This window comes from Pelodiscus sinensis, unplaced genomic scaffold, assembly GCF_049634645.1.
Source record: "Pelodiscus sinensis isolate JC-2024 unplaced genomic scaffold, ASM4963464v1 ctg76, whole genome shotgun sequence".
Classification (NCBI taxonomy): domain Eukaryota; kingdom Metazoa; phylum Chordata; order Testudines; family Trionychidae; genus Pelodiscus; species Pelodiscus sinensis.
Genome location: NW_027465891.1, coordinates 372,542 through 385,600, shown reverse-complemented (window position 1 = coordinate 385,600; position 13,059 = coordinate 372,542). Strand labels below are relative to the sequence as shown.

Sequence of the window (13,059 nt, the reverse complement as noted above, 5' to 3'; positions counted from 1 at the left end):
TCCTGTGCCTGGCCCAATACACATGTGCAGGGAGCCAGGCCCAGCCCCCTCCTCGTGCAGAGTGCTGAGGGAAACTGAGGTACACGCGCACACCCGCACCCAGCACAGTACGGCAGTGCGTGTGACAACCGAGCGAGCACAGGACTGCGGGAGTGGGCAGCACCCCGCGGTGTCACACCTTGGATTTCAGTGACCCTCCGGACCTCTCCCTTGCTCACGAGAGCTGCGCTCCTGGGCAGCGTCAGGCCGCACGCAGGCGGGCGGGTTCCTGGGCCGGTTCTCTCGGCGTTCCCGGCCCCCGGGCCTGGCGTTCCTCCCCTGGGAGGCTGGGCGGGAAGAGGCACAAGTCGGCCCAGGACAGTGGCCGTCTGCCCGCCCCCGGGGAGCGCTGGCTGCCTGGGATTTGGCTGCCGGCGGCCCCGCGGCTGGGGAGAAGTCCCGGCTAGCGCCGAGTCGGGTGCACTGACCCCCCGGCAGCCGGCGCGAGGGGCTCACCCCCTTCTCCCTGGCGGCAGGAAGCCAAAGAGGCGCTGGAGGCCAAGGAGCGCTACATGGAGGAGATGGCGGACACGGCCGATGCTATCGAGATGGCGACGCTGGACAAGGAGATGGCGGAGGAGCGCGCCGAGTCCCTGCAGCAGGAGGCGGACTCGCTGAAGGAGAAGGTGGAATATCTCACCATGGACCTGGAGATCCTGAAGCACGAGATCGAAGAGAAGGTGAGCGAGCGGCGCAGCCCAGGCCGTGGCCGGCGGGTCCCATCTCCCACAGACCTCCAGGGGGAGCAGAACCCCCGGCCCCAGGCTGCCCTGCGACAGCCCCCCGCCGTCACCCCCTTGCACGGAACCCCCCGGGCCCCAGGCTGCCCTGCGACAGCCCCCCGCCGTCACCCCCTTGCACAGAACCCCCCGGGCCCCAGGCTGCCCTGCGACAGCCCCCCCGCCGTCACCCCCTTGCACGGAACCCCCCGGGCCCCAGGCTGCCCTGCGACAGCCCCCCCGCCGTCACCCCCTTGCACGGAACCCCCCGGGCCCCAGGCTGCCCTGCGACAGCCCCCCCCGCCGTCACCCCCTTGCACGGAACCCCCCCGGGCCCCAGGCTGCCCTGCGACAGCCCCCCCCGCCGTCACCCCTTGCACGGAACCCCCCGGGCCCCAGGCTGCCCTGCGACAGCCCCCCCGCCGTCACCCCATTGCAACGGAACCCCCCGGGCCCCAGGCTGCCCTGCGACAGCCCCCCCGCCGTCACCCCCATTGCACGGAACCCCCCGGGCCCCAGGCTGCCCTGCGACAGCCCCCCCGCCGTCACCCCATTGCACGGAACCCCCCGGGCCCCAGGCTGCCCTGCGACAGCCCCCCCGCCGTCACCCCATTGCACGGAACCCCCCGGCCCCCAGGCTGCCCTGCGACAGCCCCCCCGCCGTCACCACCCTTGCACGGAACCCCCCGGCCCCCAGGCTGCCCTGCGACAGCCCCCCCGCCGTCACCCCCCTTGCACGGAACCCCCCGGGCCCCAGGCTGCCCTGCGACAGCCCCCCCGCCGTCACCCCATTGCACGGAACCCCCCGGGCCCCAGGCTGCCCTGCGACAGCCCCCCCCGCCGTCACCCCATTGCACGGAACCCCCCGGGCCCCAGGCTGCCCTGCGACAGCCCCCCCCCGCCACCGTCACCCCCCTTGCACGGAACCCCCCGGGCCCCAGGCTGCCCTGCGACAGCCCCCCCCGCCACCGTCACCCCCTTGCACGGAACCCCCCGGGCCCCAGGCTGCCCTGCGACAGCCCCCCCCGCCGTCACCCCCCTTGCACGGAACCCCCCGGGCCCCAGGCTGCCCTGCGACAGCCCCCCCGCCGTCACCCCCTTGCACGGAACCCCCCCGGGCCCCAGGCTGCCCTGCGACAGCCCCCCCGCCGTCACCCCCTTGCACGGAACCCCCCGGGCTCCAGGCTGCCCTGCGACAGCCCCCCCGCCGTCACCCCCTTGCACGGAACCCCCCGGGCCCCAGGCTGCCCTGCGACAGCCCCCCCGCCGTCACCCCCCTTGCACGGAACCCCCCGGGCCCCAGGCTGCCCTGCGACAGCCCCCCCGCCGTCACCCCCTTGCACGGAACCCCCCGGGCCCCAGGCTGCCCTGCGACAGCCCCCCCGCCGTCACCCCCTTGCACGGAACCCCCCGGGCCCCAGGCTGCCCTGCGACAGCCCCCCCCCCGCCGTCACCCCCTTGCACGGAACCCCCCGGGCCCCAGGCTGCCCTGCGACAGCCCCCCCCCCGCCGTCACCTCATTGCACGGAACCCCCCGGGCCCCAGGCTGCCCTGCGACAGCCCCCCCCCCGCCGTCACCCCCCTTGCACGGAACCCCCCGGGCCCCAGGCTGCCCTGCGACAGCCCCCCCCCCGCCGTCACCCCCTTGCACGGAACCCCCCGGGCCCCAGGCTGCCCTGCGACAGCCCCCCCCCCGCCGTCACCCCCCTTGCACGGAACCCCCCGGGCCCCAGGCTGCCCTGCGACAGCCCCCCCGCCGTCACCCCCTTGCACGGAACCCCCCGGCCCCAGGCTGCCCTGCGACAGCCCCCCCGCCGTCACCCCCTTGCACGGAACCCCCCGGGCCCCAGGCTGCCCTGCGACAGCCCCCCCGCCGTCACCCCCTTGCACGGAACCCCCCGGCCCCCAGGCTGCCCTGCGACAGCCCCCCCGCCGTCACCCCCTTGCACGGAACCCCCCGGGCCCCAGGCTGCCCTGCGACAGCCCCCCCCCCCGCCGTCACCCCCCTTGCACGGAACCCCCCGGGCCCCAGGCTGCCCTGCGACAGCCCCCCCCCCGCCGTCACCCCCTTGCACGGAACCCCCCGGGCCCCAGGCTGCCCTGCGACAGCCCCCCCCCCGCCGTCACCCCCTTGCACGGAACCCCCGGGCCCCAGGCTGCCCTGCGACAGCCCCCCCGCCGTCACCCCCTTGCACGGAACCCCCCGGCCCCAGGCTGCCCTGCGACAGCCCCCCCCGCCGTCACCCCCTTGCACGGAACCCCCCGGGCCCCAGGCTGCCCTGCGACAGCCCCCCCGCCGTCACCCCCTTGCACGGAACCCCCCGGGCCCCAGGCTGCCCTGCGACAGCCCCCCCGCCGTCACCCCCTTGCACGGAACCCCCCGGGCCCCAGGCTGCCCTGCGACAGCCCCCCCCGCCACCGTCACCCCCTTGCACGGAACCCCCCGGGCCCCAGGCTGCCCTGCGACAGCCCCCCCCGCCGTCACCCCCTTGCACGGAACCCCCCGGGCCCCAGGCTGCCCTGCGACAGCCCCCCCGCCGTCACCCCCTTGCCCGGAACCCCCCGGGCCCCAGGCTGCCCTGCGACAGCCCCCCCCGCCGTCACCCCCCTTGCACGGAACCCCCCGGGCCCCAGGCTGCCCTGCGACAGCCCCCCCCGCCGTCACCCCCTTGCACGGAACCCCCCGGGCCCCAGGCTGCCCTGCGACAGCCCCCCCCGCCGTCACCCCCTTGCACGGAACCCCCCGGGCCCCAGGCTGCCCTGCGACAGCCCCCCCGCCGTCACCCCCTTGCACGGAACCCCCCGGGCCCCAGGCTGCCCTGCGACAGCCCCCCCCGCCACCGTCACCCCCTTGCACGGAACCCCCCGGGCCCCAGGCTGCCCTGCGACAGCCCCCCCGCCGTCACCCCCTTGCACGGAACCCCCCGGGCCCCAGGCTGCGCTGCGACAGCCCCCCCCCCGCCGTCACCCCCCTTGCACGGAACCCCCCGGGCCCCAGGCTGCCCTGCGACAGCCCCCCCGCCGTCACCCCATTGCACGGAACCCCCCGGGCCCCAGGCTGCCCTGCGACAGCCCCCCCGCCGTCACCCCATTGCACGGAACCCCCCGGGCCCCAGGCTGCCCTGCGACAGCCCCCCCGCCGTCACCCCCTTGCACGGAACCCCCCGGGCCCCAGGCTGCCCTGCGACAGCCCCCCCGCCGTCACCCCCTTGCACGGAACCCCCCGGGCCCCAGGCTGCCCTGCGACAGCCCCCCCCGCCGTCACCCCCTTGCACGGAACCCCCCGGGCCCCAGGCTGCCCTGCGACAGCCCCCCCGCCGTCACCCCCTTGCACGGAACCCCCCGGGCCCCAGGCTGCCCTGCGACAGCCCCCCCGCCGTCACCCCATGGCACGGAACCCCCCGGGCCCCAGGCTGCGCTGCGACAGCCCCCCCGCCGTCACCCCCCTTGCACGGAACCCCCCGGGCCCCAGGCTGCCCTGCGACAGCCCCCCCGCCGTCACCCCCGTTGCACGGAGACCCCCCCGGGCCCCAGGCTGCCCTGCGACAGCCCCCCCGCCGCCGTCACCCCCCTTGCACGGAACCCCCCGGGCCCCAGGCTGCGCTGCGACAGCCCCCCCGCCGTCACCCCCTTGCACGGAACCCCCCGGGCCCCAGGCTGCCCTGCGACAGCCCCCCCGCCGTCACCCCCTTGCACGGAACCCCCCGGGCCCCAGGCTGCCCTGCGACAGCCCCCCCGCCGTCACCCCCTTGCACGGAACCCCCCGGGCCCCAGGCTGCCCTGCGACAGCCCCCCCGCCGTCACCCCCTTGCACGGAACCCCCCGGGCCCCAGGCTGCCCTGCGACAGCCCCCCCGCCGTCACCCCCTTGCACGGAACCCCCCGGGCCCCAGGCTGCCCTGCGACAGCCCCCCCGCCGTCACCCCCCTTGCACGGAACCCCCCGGGCCCCAGGCTGCCCTGCGACAGCCCCCCCACCGTCACCCCATTGCACGGAACCCCCCGGGCCCCAGGCTGCCCTGCGACAGCCCCCCCGCCGTCACCCCCTTACACGGAACCCCCCGGGCCCCAGGCTGCCCTGCGACAGCCCCCCCGCCGTCACCCCCTTGCACGGAACCCCCCGGGCCCCAGGCTGCCCTGCGACAGCCCCCCCGCCGTCACCCCATTGCACGGAACCCCCCGGGCCCCAGGCTGCCCTGCGACAGCCCCCCCGCCGTCACCCCCTTACACGGAACCCCCCGGGCCCCAGGCTGCCCTGCGACAGCCCCCCCGCCGTCACCCCCCTTGCACGGAACCCCCCGGGCCCCAGGCTGCCCTGCGACAGCCCCCCCGCCGTCACCCCCCTTGCACGGAACCCCCCGGGCCCCAGGCTGCCCTGCGACAGCCCCCCCCGCCGTCACCCCATTGCACGGAACCCCCCGGGCCCCAGGCTGCCCTGCGACAGCCCCCCCGCCGTCACCCCCCTTGCACGGAACCCCCCGGGCCCCAGGCTGCGCTGCGCCGCGCTCTGCCTGCGGCCCCCCCCAGCGCCGCCCTGGCCCTGCCCTGGCCCCGCGGCCCCCGAGCCGAGGCTGCGGCTGTGCCGTCCAGGCAGCAGTTTGCTTTGAGTCGCTGGCCGGTGGCTCGGCTGGGCGCTAGGGCTGAGGGCTGCTCTGAGGAGGTGTGATGCTGGCTGGGGAGCCCCCGCGTGTTAGCCCCCCCGCCGGCCCTTCGCAGCCCCCCCCCACCTCCAGCCAGAGTCTTGGCTGCACCGGGGCGAGCGGCCCGAGGCTTTCCTGGCCCATCGGGTGAGTCTCTGCTTCTCCTCCCCAGGCTCGGACGGGGCCGCCTCCAGCTACCAGGTCAAACAGCTGGAAGAGCAAAACGCGAGGCTCAAGGAAGCTCTGGTCAGGTACAAGGCTCCTCCTGCCATCTCTGCAGAGCCCCCCGACCCCCGGGCCTGTCTCCCCCCCAGCGCCCCCCCGGGCCTGTCTTCCCCCCCCCACCCCCGGGCCTGCCTCCCCCCCCCAGACCCCCAGGCCTGTCTCCCCCCCAGCGCCCCCCCGGGCCTGTCTTCCCCCCCCACCCCCGGGCCTGCCTCCCCCCCCCAGACCCCCAGGCCTGTCTCTCCCCCCCCCCCGGGGTGCAGCTCCAGCCCTGCACGGTCAGTGGCTCCAGGGAGCGTGGCTCTGTGCAGGCTGCTTAGCACGCCGGCCGCTAGGAAGGGGGCGCTTCCCATAGTGACCAGCTGGGCTGGCCATCCGTGCCCTGGGCCCCCTGCCAGGCTGCCCCAGCGTCTCCGCGCGGGGACGGGGCAGGCGCCCGAGCCCCGCTGCCTCGGACGGGTGGGGTGGCAGGGCCAGGGCCCGGGGCCGTCCCTTGGTTCTGAGGGGGTGCTCGGCACAGGATGCGGGACCTGTCTGCCTCAGAGAAGCAGGAGCACGTGAAGCTTCAGAAGCACATGGAGAAGAAGAATTCGGAGCTGGAGGGCTTGCGCCAGCAGAGGGAGAAGCTGCAGGAGGAGGTGAAGCAGGCGGAGCGAACCATCGACGAGTTGAAAGAGCAGGTGAGTCCGTCCGGAGGGGCCCGGCGTCTCCTGGGAGCCGTGGGGGCTCTCGCTGGCAGGCGAGGCTCTTCAGCGTCAGTGGGCACGGCCCCACCGCTGCGTGCCTGGCGCCAAGGCGGGGAGACCTGGCTGGGAGCCGCGGGGGCTCTCGCTGGCAGGCGAGGCTCTTCAGCGTCAGTGGGCACGGCCCCACCCCTGCGTGCCTGGCGCCAAGGCGGGGAGACCTGGCTGGGAGCCGCGGGGGCTCTCGCTGGCAGGCGAGGCTCTTCAGCGTCAGTGGGCACGGCCCCACCCCTGCGTGCCTGGCGCCAAGGCGGGGAGACCTGGCTGGGAGCCGCGGGGGCTCTCGCTGGCAGGCGAGGCTCTTCAGCGTCAGTGGGCACGGCCCCACCGCTGCGTGCCTGGCGCCAAGGCGGGGAGACCTGGCTGGGAGCCGCGGGGGCTCTCGCTGGCAGGCGAGGCTCTTCAGCGTCAGTGGGCACGGCCCCACCCCTGCGTGCCTGGCGCCAAGGCGGGGAGACCTGGCTGGGAGCCGCGGGGGCTCTCGCTGGCAGGCGAGGCTCTTCAGCGTCAGTGAGCACGGCCCCCACCCCTGCGTGCCTGGCGCCAAGGCGGGGAGACCTGGCTGGGAGCCGCGGGGGCTCTCGCTGGCAGGCGAGGCTCTTCAGCGTCAGTGGGCACGGCCCCACCCCTGCGTGCCTGGCGCTAAGGCGGGGAGACCTGGCTGGGAGCCGCGGGGGCTCTCGCTGGCAGGCGAGGCTCTTCAGCGTCAGTGGGCACGGCCCCACCGCTGCGTGCCTGGCGCTAAGGCGGGGAGACCTGGCTGGGAGCCGCGGGGGCTCTCGCTGGCAGGCGAGGCTCTTCAGCGTCAGTGGGCACGGCCCCACCCCTGCGTGCCTGGCGCCAAGGCGGGGAGACCTGGCTGGGAGCCGCGGGGGCTCTCGCTGGCAGGCGAGGCTCTTCAGCGTCAGTGGGCACGGCCCCACCCCTGCGTGCCTGGCGCCAAGGCGGGGAGACCTGGCTGGGAGCCGCGGGGGCTCTCGCTGGCAGGCGAGGCTCTTCAGCGTCAGTGGGCACGGCCCCACCCCTGCGTGCCTGGCGCCAAGGCGGGGAGACCTGGCTGGGAGCCGCGGGGGCCAGGCCTGCGGGCACACCCGGCCGGGCTCTGGAGGAGGGAATCTCACCGCAGAGGAAACGTGCGGTGGATCAGTGTGGCGAGGCACGTGGCAGGCTGCAGCCCCACTGCGTGTCCGCGCTGGGGGCCTGAGAGGGGCTGTTCTCCCGGGGGGGGGCAGAGCGCTCCCCTGACCGCCCATGCGCGTGCGGCCGCGATTCGGAAAGGCATCGGGAGCAAGGCGGCAATGCTGCTCGGTGGCTCTAAAGCCAGCGCGCCCGCGCCCTGCCGCCTCTCAGGCCGGGCTGCTCGGCTTGGGACCGGCGGGGCCACGTTCGGCCGGGCCCGTGCCGCGCCGGCAGGGGGCAGCGAAGGGATCACGTCGCGGCCCGTAGACGGGAAACGTTCCCTGCTCCCTGGAGCACACGGCCCGGCGCCCGCTCGGGGGAGTTCCTGGGCGGCCGGTTCCAGGCCCAACGCCCACCGGCCGAGGTGCGCTGGCAGGGGCGCGGCGAAGGCCCCAAGCGCCCCGGGGCTCACGAGGGCAGGTCCATCGATGGCCGAGAGCCAGGAGGGGCGGAGCGGCAGCCCCAGGGCCCTCACTCTGGCTGCCAGCGGGGCCGGATCGCTCATCCCCAGCCCAGGGCAGAGCGCGGGGGCTCGCCGGAGTACGGGCCTGACCCCTGCCGTGCTGCGGGAACGGGGCCGGGTCAGGGCTAAGCTCTCGCGCCGTGTCCCCAGGTGGACGCTGCCCTGGGTGCGGAGGAGATGGTGGAGACTCTGACGGAGAGAAACCTGGACTTGGAGGAGAAGGTCCGGGAGCTGCGGGAGACTGTCGGCGACCTGGTAAGCCCTCCGCGGGCGGGCGGCTGGCTCGGCTCCCCGGCAGGGCCTGGCTGGAAGGGCTCAGGCCCCTGCGGCCTGGCAGGCCACGCTGGGTAGTGGCACCTCCCTCCTCCTGCCAGGAAGCCATGAACGAGATGAACGACGAGCTGCAGGAGAACGCCCGGGAGACGGAGCTGGAGCTGCGGGAGCAGCTGGACATGGCCACGGCCCGGGTGCGGGAGGCGGAGAAGCGCGTGGAGGCGGCGCAGGAGACGGTGGCCGATTACCAGCAGACCATCAAGAAGTACAGGGAGCTGACCGCACACCTGCAGGTGCAGTGCTGGCGGGGGGCAGAGGGGATGGGGCCACGCCTCGAAGCCAGCTCTCCTGCCCGAGCAGCACCCGGCTGAGCCGATGCGGCTGTGGGCTGCCCGGGGGCGCAGGCTGCGAGCGGCCAGGTCCGGCGGGCCAACGCGTTCACTTGGGGCCCGAGGCGTCCTGGGGCCCGGCAGCACGCGGCTGGGGAGACGGGGTTACGCCCCCCGCCCTGTGCCGAGGGCCAGCTCGTTCACTTGGGGCCCGAGGCGTCCTGGGGCCCGGCAGCACGCGGCTGGGGAGACGGGGTTACGCCCCCCGCCCTGTGCCGAGGGCCAGCTCGTTCACTTGGGGCCCGAGGCATCCTGGGGCCCGGCAGCACGCGGCTGGGGAGACGGGGTTACGCCCCCCGCCCTGTGCCGAGGGCCAGCGCGTTCACTTGGGGCCCGAGGCGTCCTGGGGCCCGGCAGCACGCGGCTGGGGAGACGGGGTTACGCCCCCCGCCCTGTGCCGAGGGCCAGCGCGTTCACTTGGGGCCCGAGGCGTCCTGGGGCCCGGCAGCACGCGGCTGGGGAGACGGGGTTACGCCCCCCGCCCTGTGCCGAGGGCCAGCGCGTTCACTTGGGGCCCGAGGCGTCCTGGGGCCCGGCAGCACGCGGCTGGGGAGACGGGGTTACGCCCCCCGCCCTGTGCCGAGGGCCAGCGCGTTCACTTGGGGCCCGAGGCGTCCTGGGGCCCGGCAGCACGCGGCTGGGGAGACGGGGTTACGCCCCCCGCCCTGTGCCGAGGGCCAGCGCGTTCACTTGGGGCCCGAGGCGTCCTGGGGCCCGGCAGCACGCGGCTGGGGAGACGGGGTTACGCCCCCCGCCCTGTGCCGAGGGCCAGTGCGTTCACTTGGGGCCCGAGGCGTCCTGGGGCCCGGCAGCACGCGGCTGGGGAGACGGGGTTACGCCCCCCGCCCTGTGCCGAGGGCCAGTGCATTCACTTGGGGCCCGAGGCGTCCTGGGGCCCGGCAGCACGCGGCTGGGGAGACGGGGTTACGCCCCCCGCCCTGTGCCGAGGGCCAGCGCGTTCACTTGGGGCCCGAGGCGTCCTGGGGCCCGGCAGCACGCGGCTGGGGAGACGGGGTTACGCCCCCCGCCCTGTGCCGAGGGCCAGCGCGTTCACTTGGGGCCCGAGGCGTCCTGGGGCCCGGCAGCACGCGGCTGGGGAGACGGGGTTACGCCCCCCGCCCTGTGCCGAGGGCCAGCTCGTTCACTTGGGGCCCGAGGCGTCCTGGGGCCCGGCAGCACGCGGCTGGGGAGACGGGGTTACGCCCCCCGCCCTGTGCCGAGGGCCAGCGCGTTCACTTGGGGCCCGAGGCGTCCTGGGGCCCGGCAGCACACGGCTGGGGAGACGGGGTTACGCCCCCCGCCCTGTGCCGAGGGCCAGCGCGTTCACTTGGGGCCCGAGGCGTCCTGGGGCCGGGCAGCACGCGGCTGGGGAGACAGGGTTACGCCCCCCGCCCTGTGCCGAGGGCCAGCTCGTTCACTTGGGGCCCGAGGCGTCCTGGGGCCGGGGCAGCACGCGGCTGGGGAGACGGGGTTACGCCCCCCGCCCTGTGCCGAGGGCCAGCGCGTTCACTTGGGGCCCGAGGCGTCCTGGGGCCCGGCAGCACGCGGCTGGGGAGACGGGGTTACGCCCCCCGCCCTGTGCCGAGGGCCAGTGCATTCACTTGGGGCCCGAGGCGTCCTGGGGCCCGGGCAGCACGCGGCTGGGGAGACGGGGTTACGCCCCCCGCCCTGTGCCGAGGGCCAGCGCGTTCACTTGGGGCCCGAGGCGTCCTGGGGCCCGGCAGCACGCGGCTGGGGAGACGGGGTTACGCCCCCCGCCCTGTGCCGAGGGCCAGCGCGTTCACTTGGGGCCCGAGGCGTCCTGGGCCCGGGCAGCACACGGCTGGGGAGACGGGGTTACGCCCCCCGCCCTGTGCCGAGGGCCAGCGCGTTCACTTGGGGCCCGAGGCGTCCTGGGGCCCGGCAGCACACGGCTGGGGAGACGGGGTTACGCCCCCCGCCCTGTGCCGAGGGCCAGCGCGTTCACTTGGGGCCCGAGGCGTCCTGGGGCCCGGGCAGCACGCGGCTGGGGAGACGGGGTTACGCCCTGTGCCGAGGGCCAGCGTCCCCCGGGCGGACCGTGGGCGCCGGCAGCACCGTCCCTGTCCCAGCCCTCCTCTTGCCCGGCTGCCCCTCCCCCCTTGTTGCGCCGCACTCCCACCTCGCCCTGCTCCTGCCTCAGGACGTCAACCGGGAGCTCATGAGCCAGCAAGAGGCTTCTGTGGAGAGACAGCAGCAGCCACCGCCAGAGACGTTCGACTTCAAGATTAAATTTGCAGAGACGAAGGCCCATGCGAAGGTAGGGGGGGGCGTAGTGGGTTGGGGCTCCCGGGGCAGCGTGCTGGGGGGGGGGGGGGCGTAGTGGGTTGGGGCTCCCGGGGCAGCGTGCTGGGGGGGGGGGGGCGTAGTGGGTTGGGGCTCCCGGGCAGCGTGCTGCGGGGGGGGGGCGTAGTGGGTTGGGGCTCCCGGGGCAGCGTGCTGGAGGGGGGGGGCGTAGTGGGTTGGGGCTCCCGGGGCAGCGTGCTTGGGGGGGGGGGGCGTAGTGGGTTGGGGCTCCCGGGGCAGCGTGCTGGGGGGGGGGGGCGTAGTGGGTTGGGGCTCTTGGGGCAGCGTGCCGGCGGGGGGGGGGGGCGCGTAGTGGGTTGGGGCTCCTGGGGCAGCGTGCCGGGGGGGGGGGGGCGTAGTGGGTTGGGGCTCTTGGGGCAGCGTGCCGGCGGGGGGGGGGGGGCGCGTAGTGGGTTGGGGCTCCCGGGGCAGCGTGCCGGCGGGGGGGGGCGTAGTGGGTTGGGGCTCTTGGGGCAGCGTGCCGGCGGGGGGGGGGGGGCGCGTAGTGGGTTGGGGCTCCCGGGGCAGCGTGCCGGCGGGGGGGCGCATAGTGGGTAGGGTAGGAGTTCCCGGGGGGGGGGAGGGGTAGAGGTTCCCGGGGCAGCGTGCCCGGGGGGGGGGGCGTAGTGGGTTGGGGCTCCCGGGGCAGCGTGCCGAGGGGGGGTGCGTAGGGGGTAGGGTAGGGGTTCCCGGGGGGGAGGAGGGGTAGAGGTTCCCGGGGCACCGCGCCGGGGTGCCGTACTCTGGCACGGGAGAGCGTACGGCAGAGCTCAGGCAGCTTTCAGAGGCGACCAGGCCGGTGGGGCGGGGCGGGGCGTGGGCCTTGCTGAGCGCTGGGTCGCCCTGGCGCGAAGCAGCAGCCAGTTTGTAGAATGCTGGAGTGCGGAGAGACGCTGCTCTTGCCCGTCGGCGCCAGGGCGAAGCAGCGCGGGCTGGAAACGCGCTCCCCCCACCCTGCTGCTCTGGGACAATAACCGCCTGGCCTGCGTTCCCCTCAGTGCGAACAGTATGGAGCGGCGCAGCACGGGCTGGGGGGGCGAGGGTCCGGCCGTAGCGGAGGCTGGGGGGCAGGGTGAGGGCTGGGCTGTGGCGACGTGGTGCGGGCTGGAGGGGTGAGGGCTGAGCCATGGCTGCGTGGTTGAGGCTGGAGGGGGGAGGGCCGGGCCGTGGCTGCGTGGTGGGGGCTGGAGGGGGGAGGGCCGGGCCGTGGCTATGTGGTGGGGACTGGAGGGGGGAGGTCCGAACCGTGGCTGGGAAGGAGGGCCGGGCCGTGGCTATGTGGCGGGGACTGGAGGGGGGAGGGCTGAGCCGTGGCTGGGGGTGGAGGGCCGGGCCGTGGCTACGTGGCGGGGGCCGGAGGGGGGAGGGCCGAGCCGTGGCTGGGGGTGGAGGGCCGGGCCGTGGCTACGTGGCGGGGGCCGGAGGGGGGAGGGCCGAGCCGTGGCTGGGGGTGGAGGGCCGGGCCGTGGCTACGTGGCGGGGGCCGGAGGGGGGAGGGCCGAGCCGTGGCTGGGGGTGGAGGGCCGGGCCGTGGCTACGTGGTGGGGGCCGGAGGGGGGAGGGCCGAGCTGGGGGTGGAGGGCCGGGCCGTGGCTACGTGGTGGGGGCCAGAGGGGGGAGGGCCGGGCCGTGGCTGGGGGTGGAGGGCCGTGGCTGGGGGTGGAGGGCCGGGCCGTGGCTACGTGGCGGGGGCTGGGTGGGGGAGGGCCAAGCCATGGCTGGGGGTGGAGGGCCGTGGCTACGTGGCGGGGGCCGGAGGGGGGAGGGCCGAGCCGTGGCTGGGGGTGGAGGGCCGGGCCGTGGCTACGTAGCGGGGGCCGGAGGGGGGAGGGCCGAGCCGTGGCTGGGGGTGGAGGGCCGGGCCGTGGCTACGTGGTGGGGGCTGGAGGGGGGAGGGCCGGGCCGTGGCTGGGGGTGGAGGGCCGGGCCGTGGCTACGTGGTGGGGGCTGGGTGGGGGAGGGCCGAGCCGTGGCTGGGGGTGGAGGGCCGGGCCGTGGCTACGTGGCGGGGGCCAGAGGGGGGAGGGCCGAGCCGTGGCTGGGGGTGGAGGGCCGGGCCGTGGCTACGTGGTGGGGGCTGGAGGGGG

The 13,059-nt window shown here is 76.5% G+C and overlaps 1 protein-coding gene across 1 annotated transcript in view; it reads left to right on the top strand.

Moving 5' to 3' along the window:
• The window catches only part of DCTN1 (dynactin subunit 1), a 129,909-nt gene that overhangs the window by 90,587 nt on the left and 26,263 nt on the right, over nucleotides 1-13,059 (top strand). Inside the window, 6 exon segments of the mRNA XM_075916079.1 lie at nucleotides 516-718; nucleotides 5,567-5,647; nucleotides 6,142-6,301; nucleotides 8,157-8,261; nucleotides 8,381-8,572; nucleotides 10,830-10,946. Of these exon segments, the coding sequence (XP_075772194.1) occupies nucleotides 516-718; nucleotides 5,567-5,647; nucleotides 6,142-6,301; nucleotides 8,157-8,261; nucleotides 8,381-8,572; nucleotides 10,830-10,946 (858 nt within the window).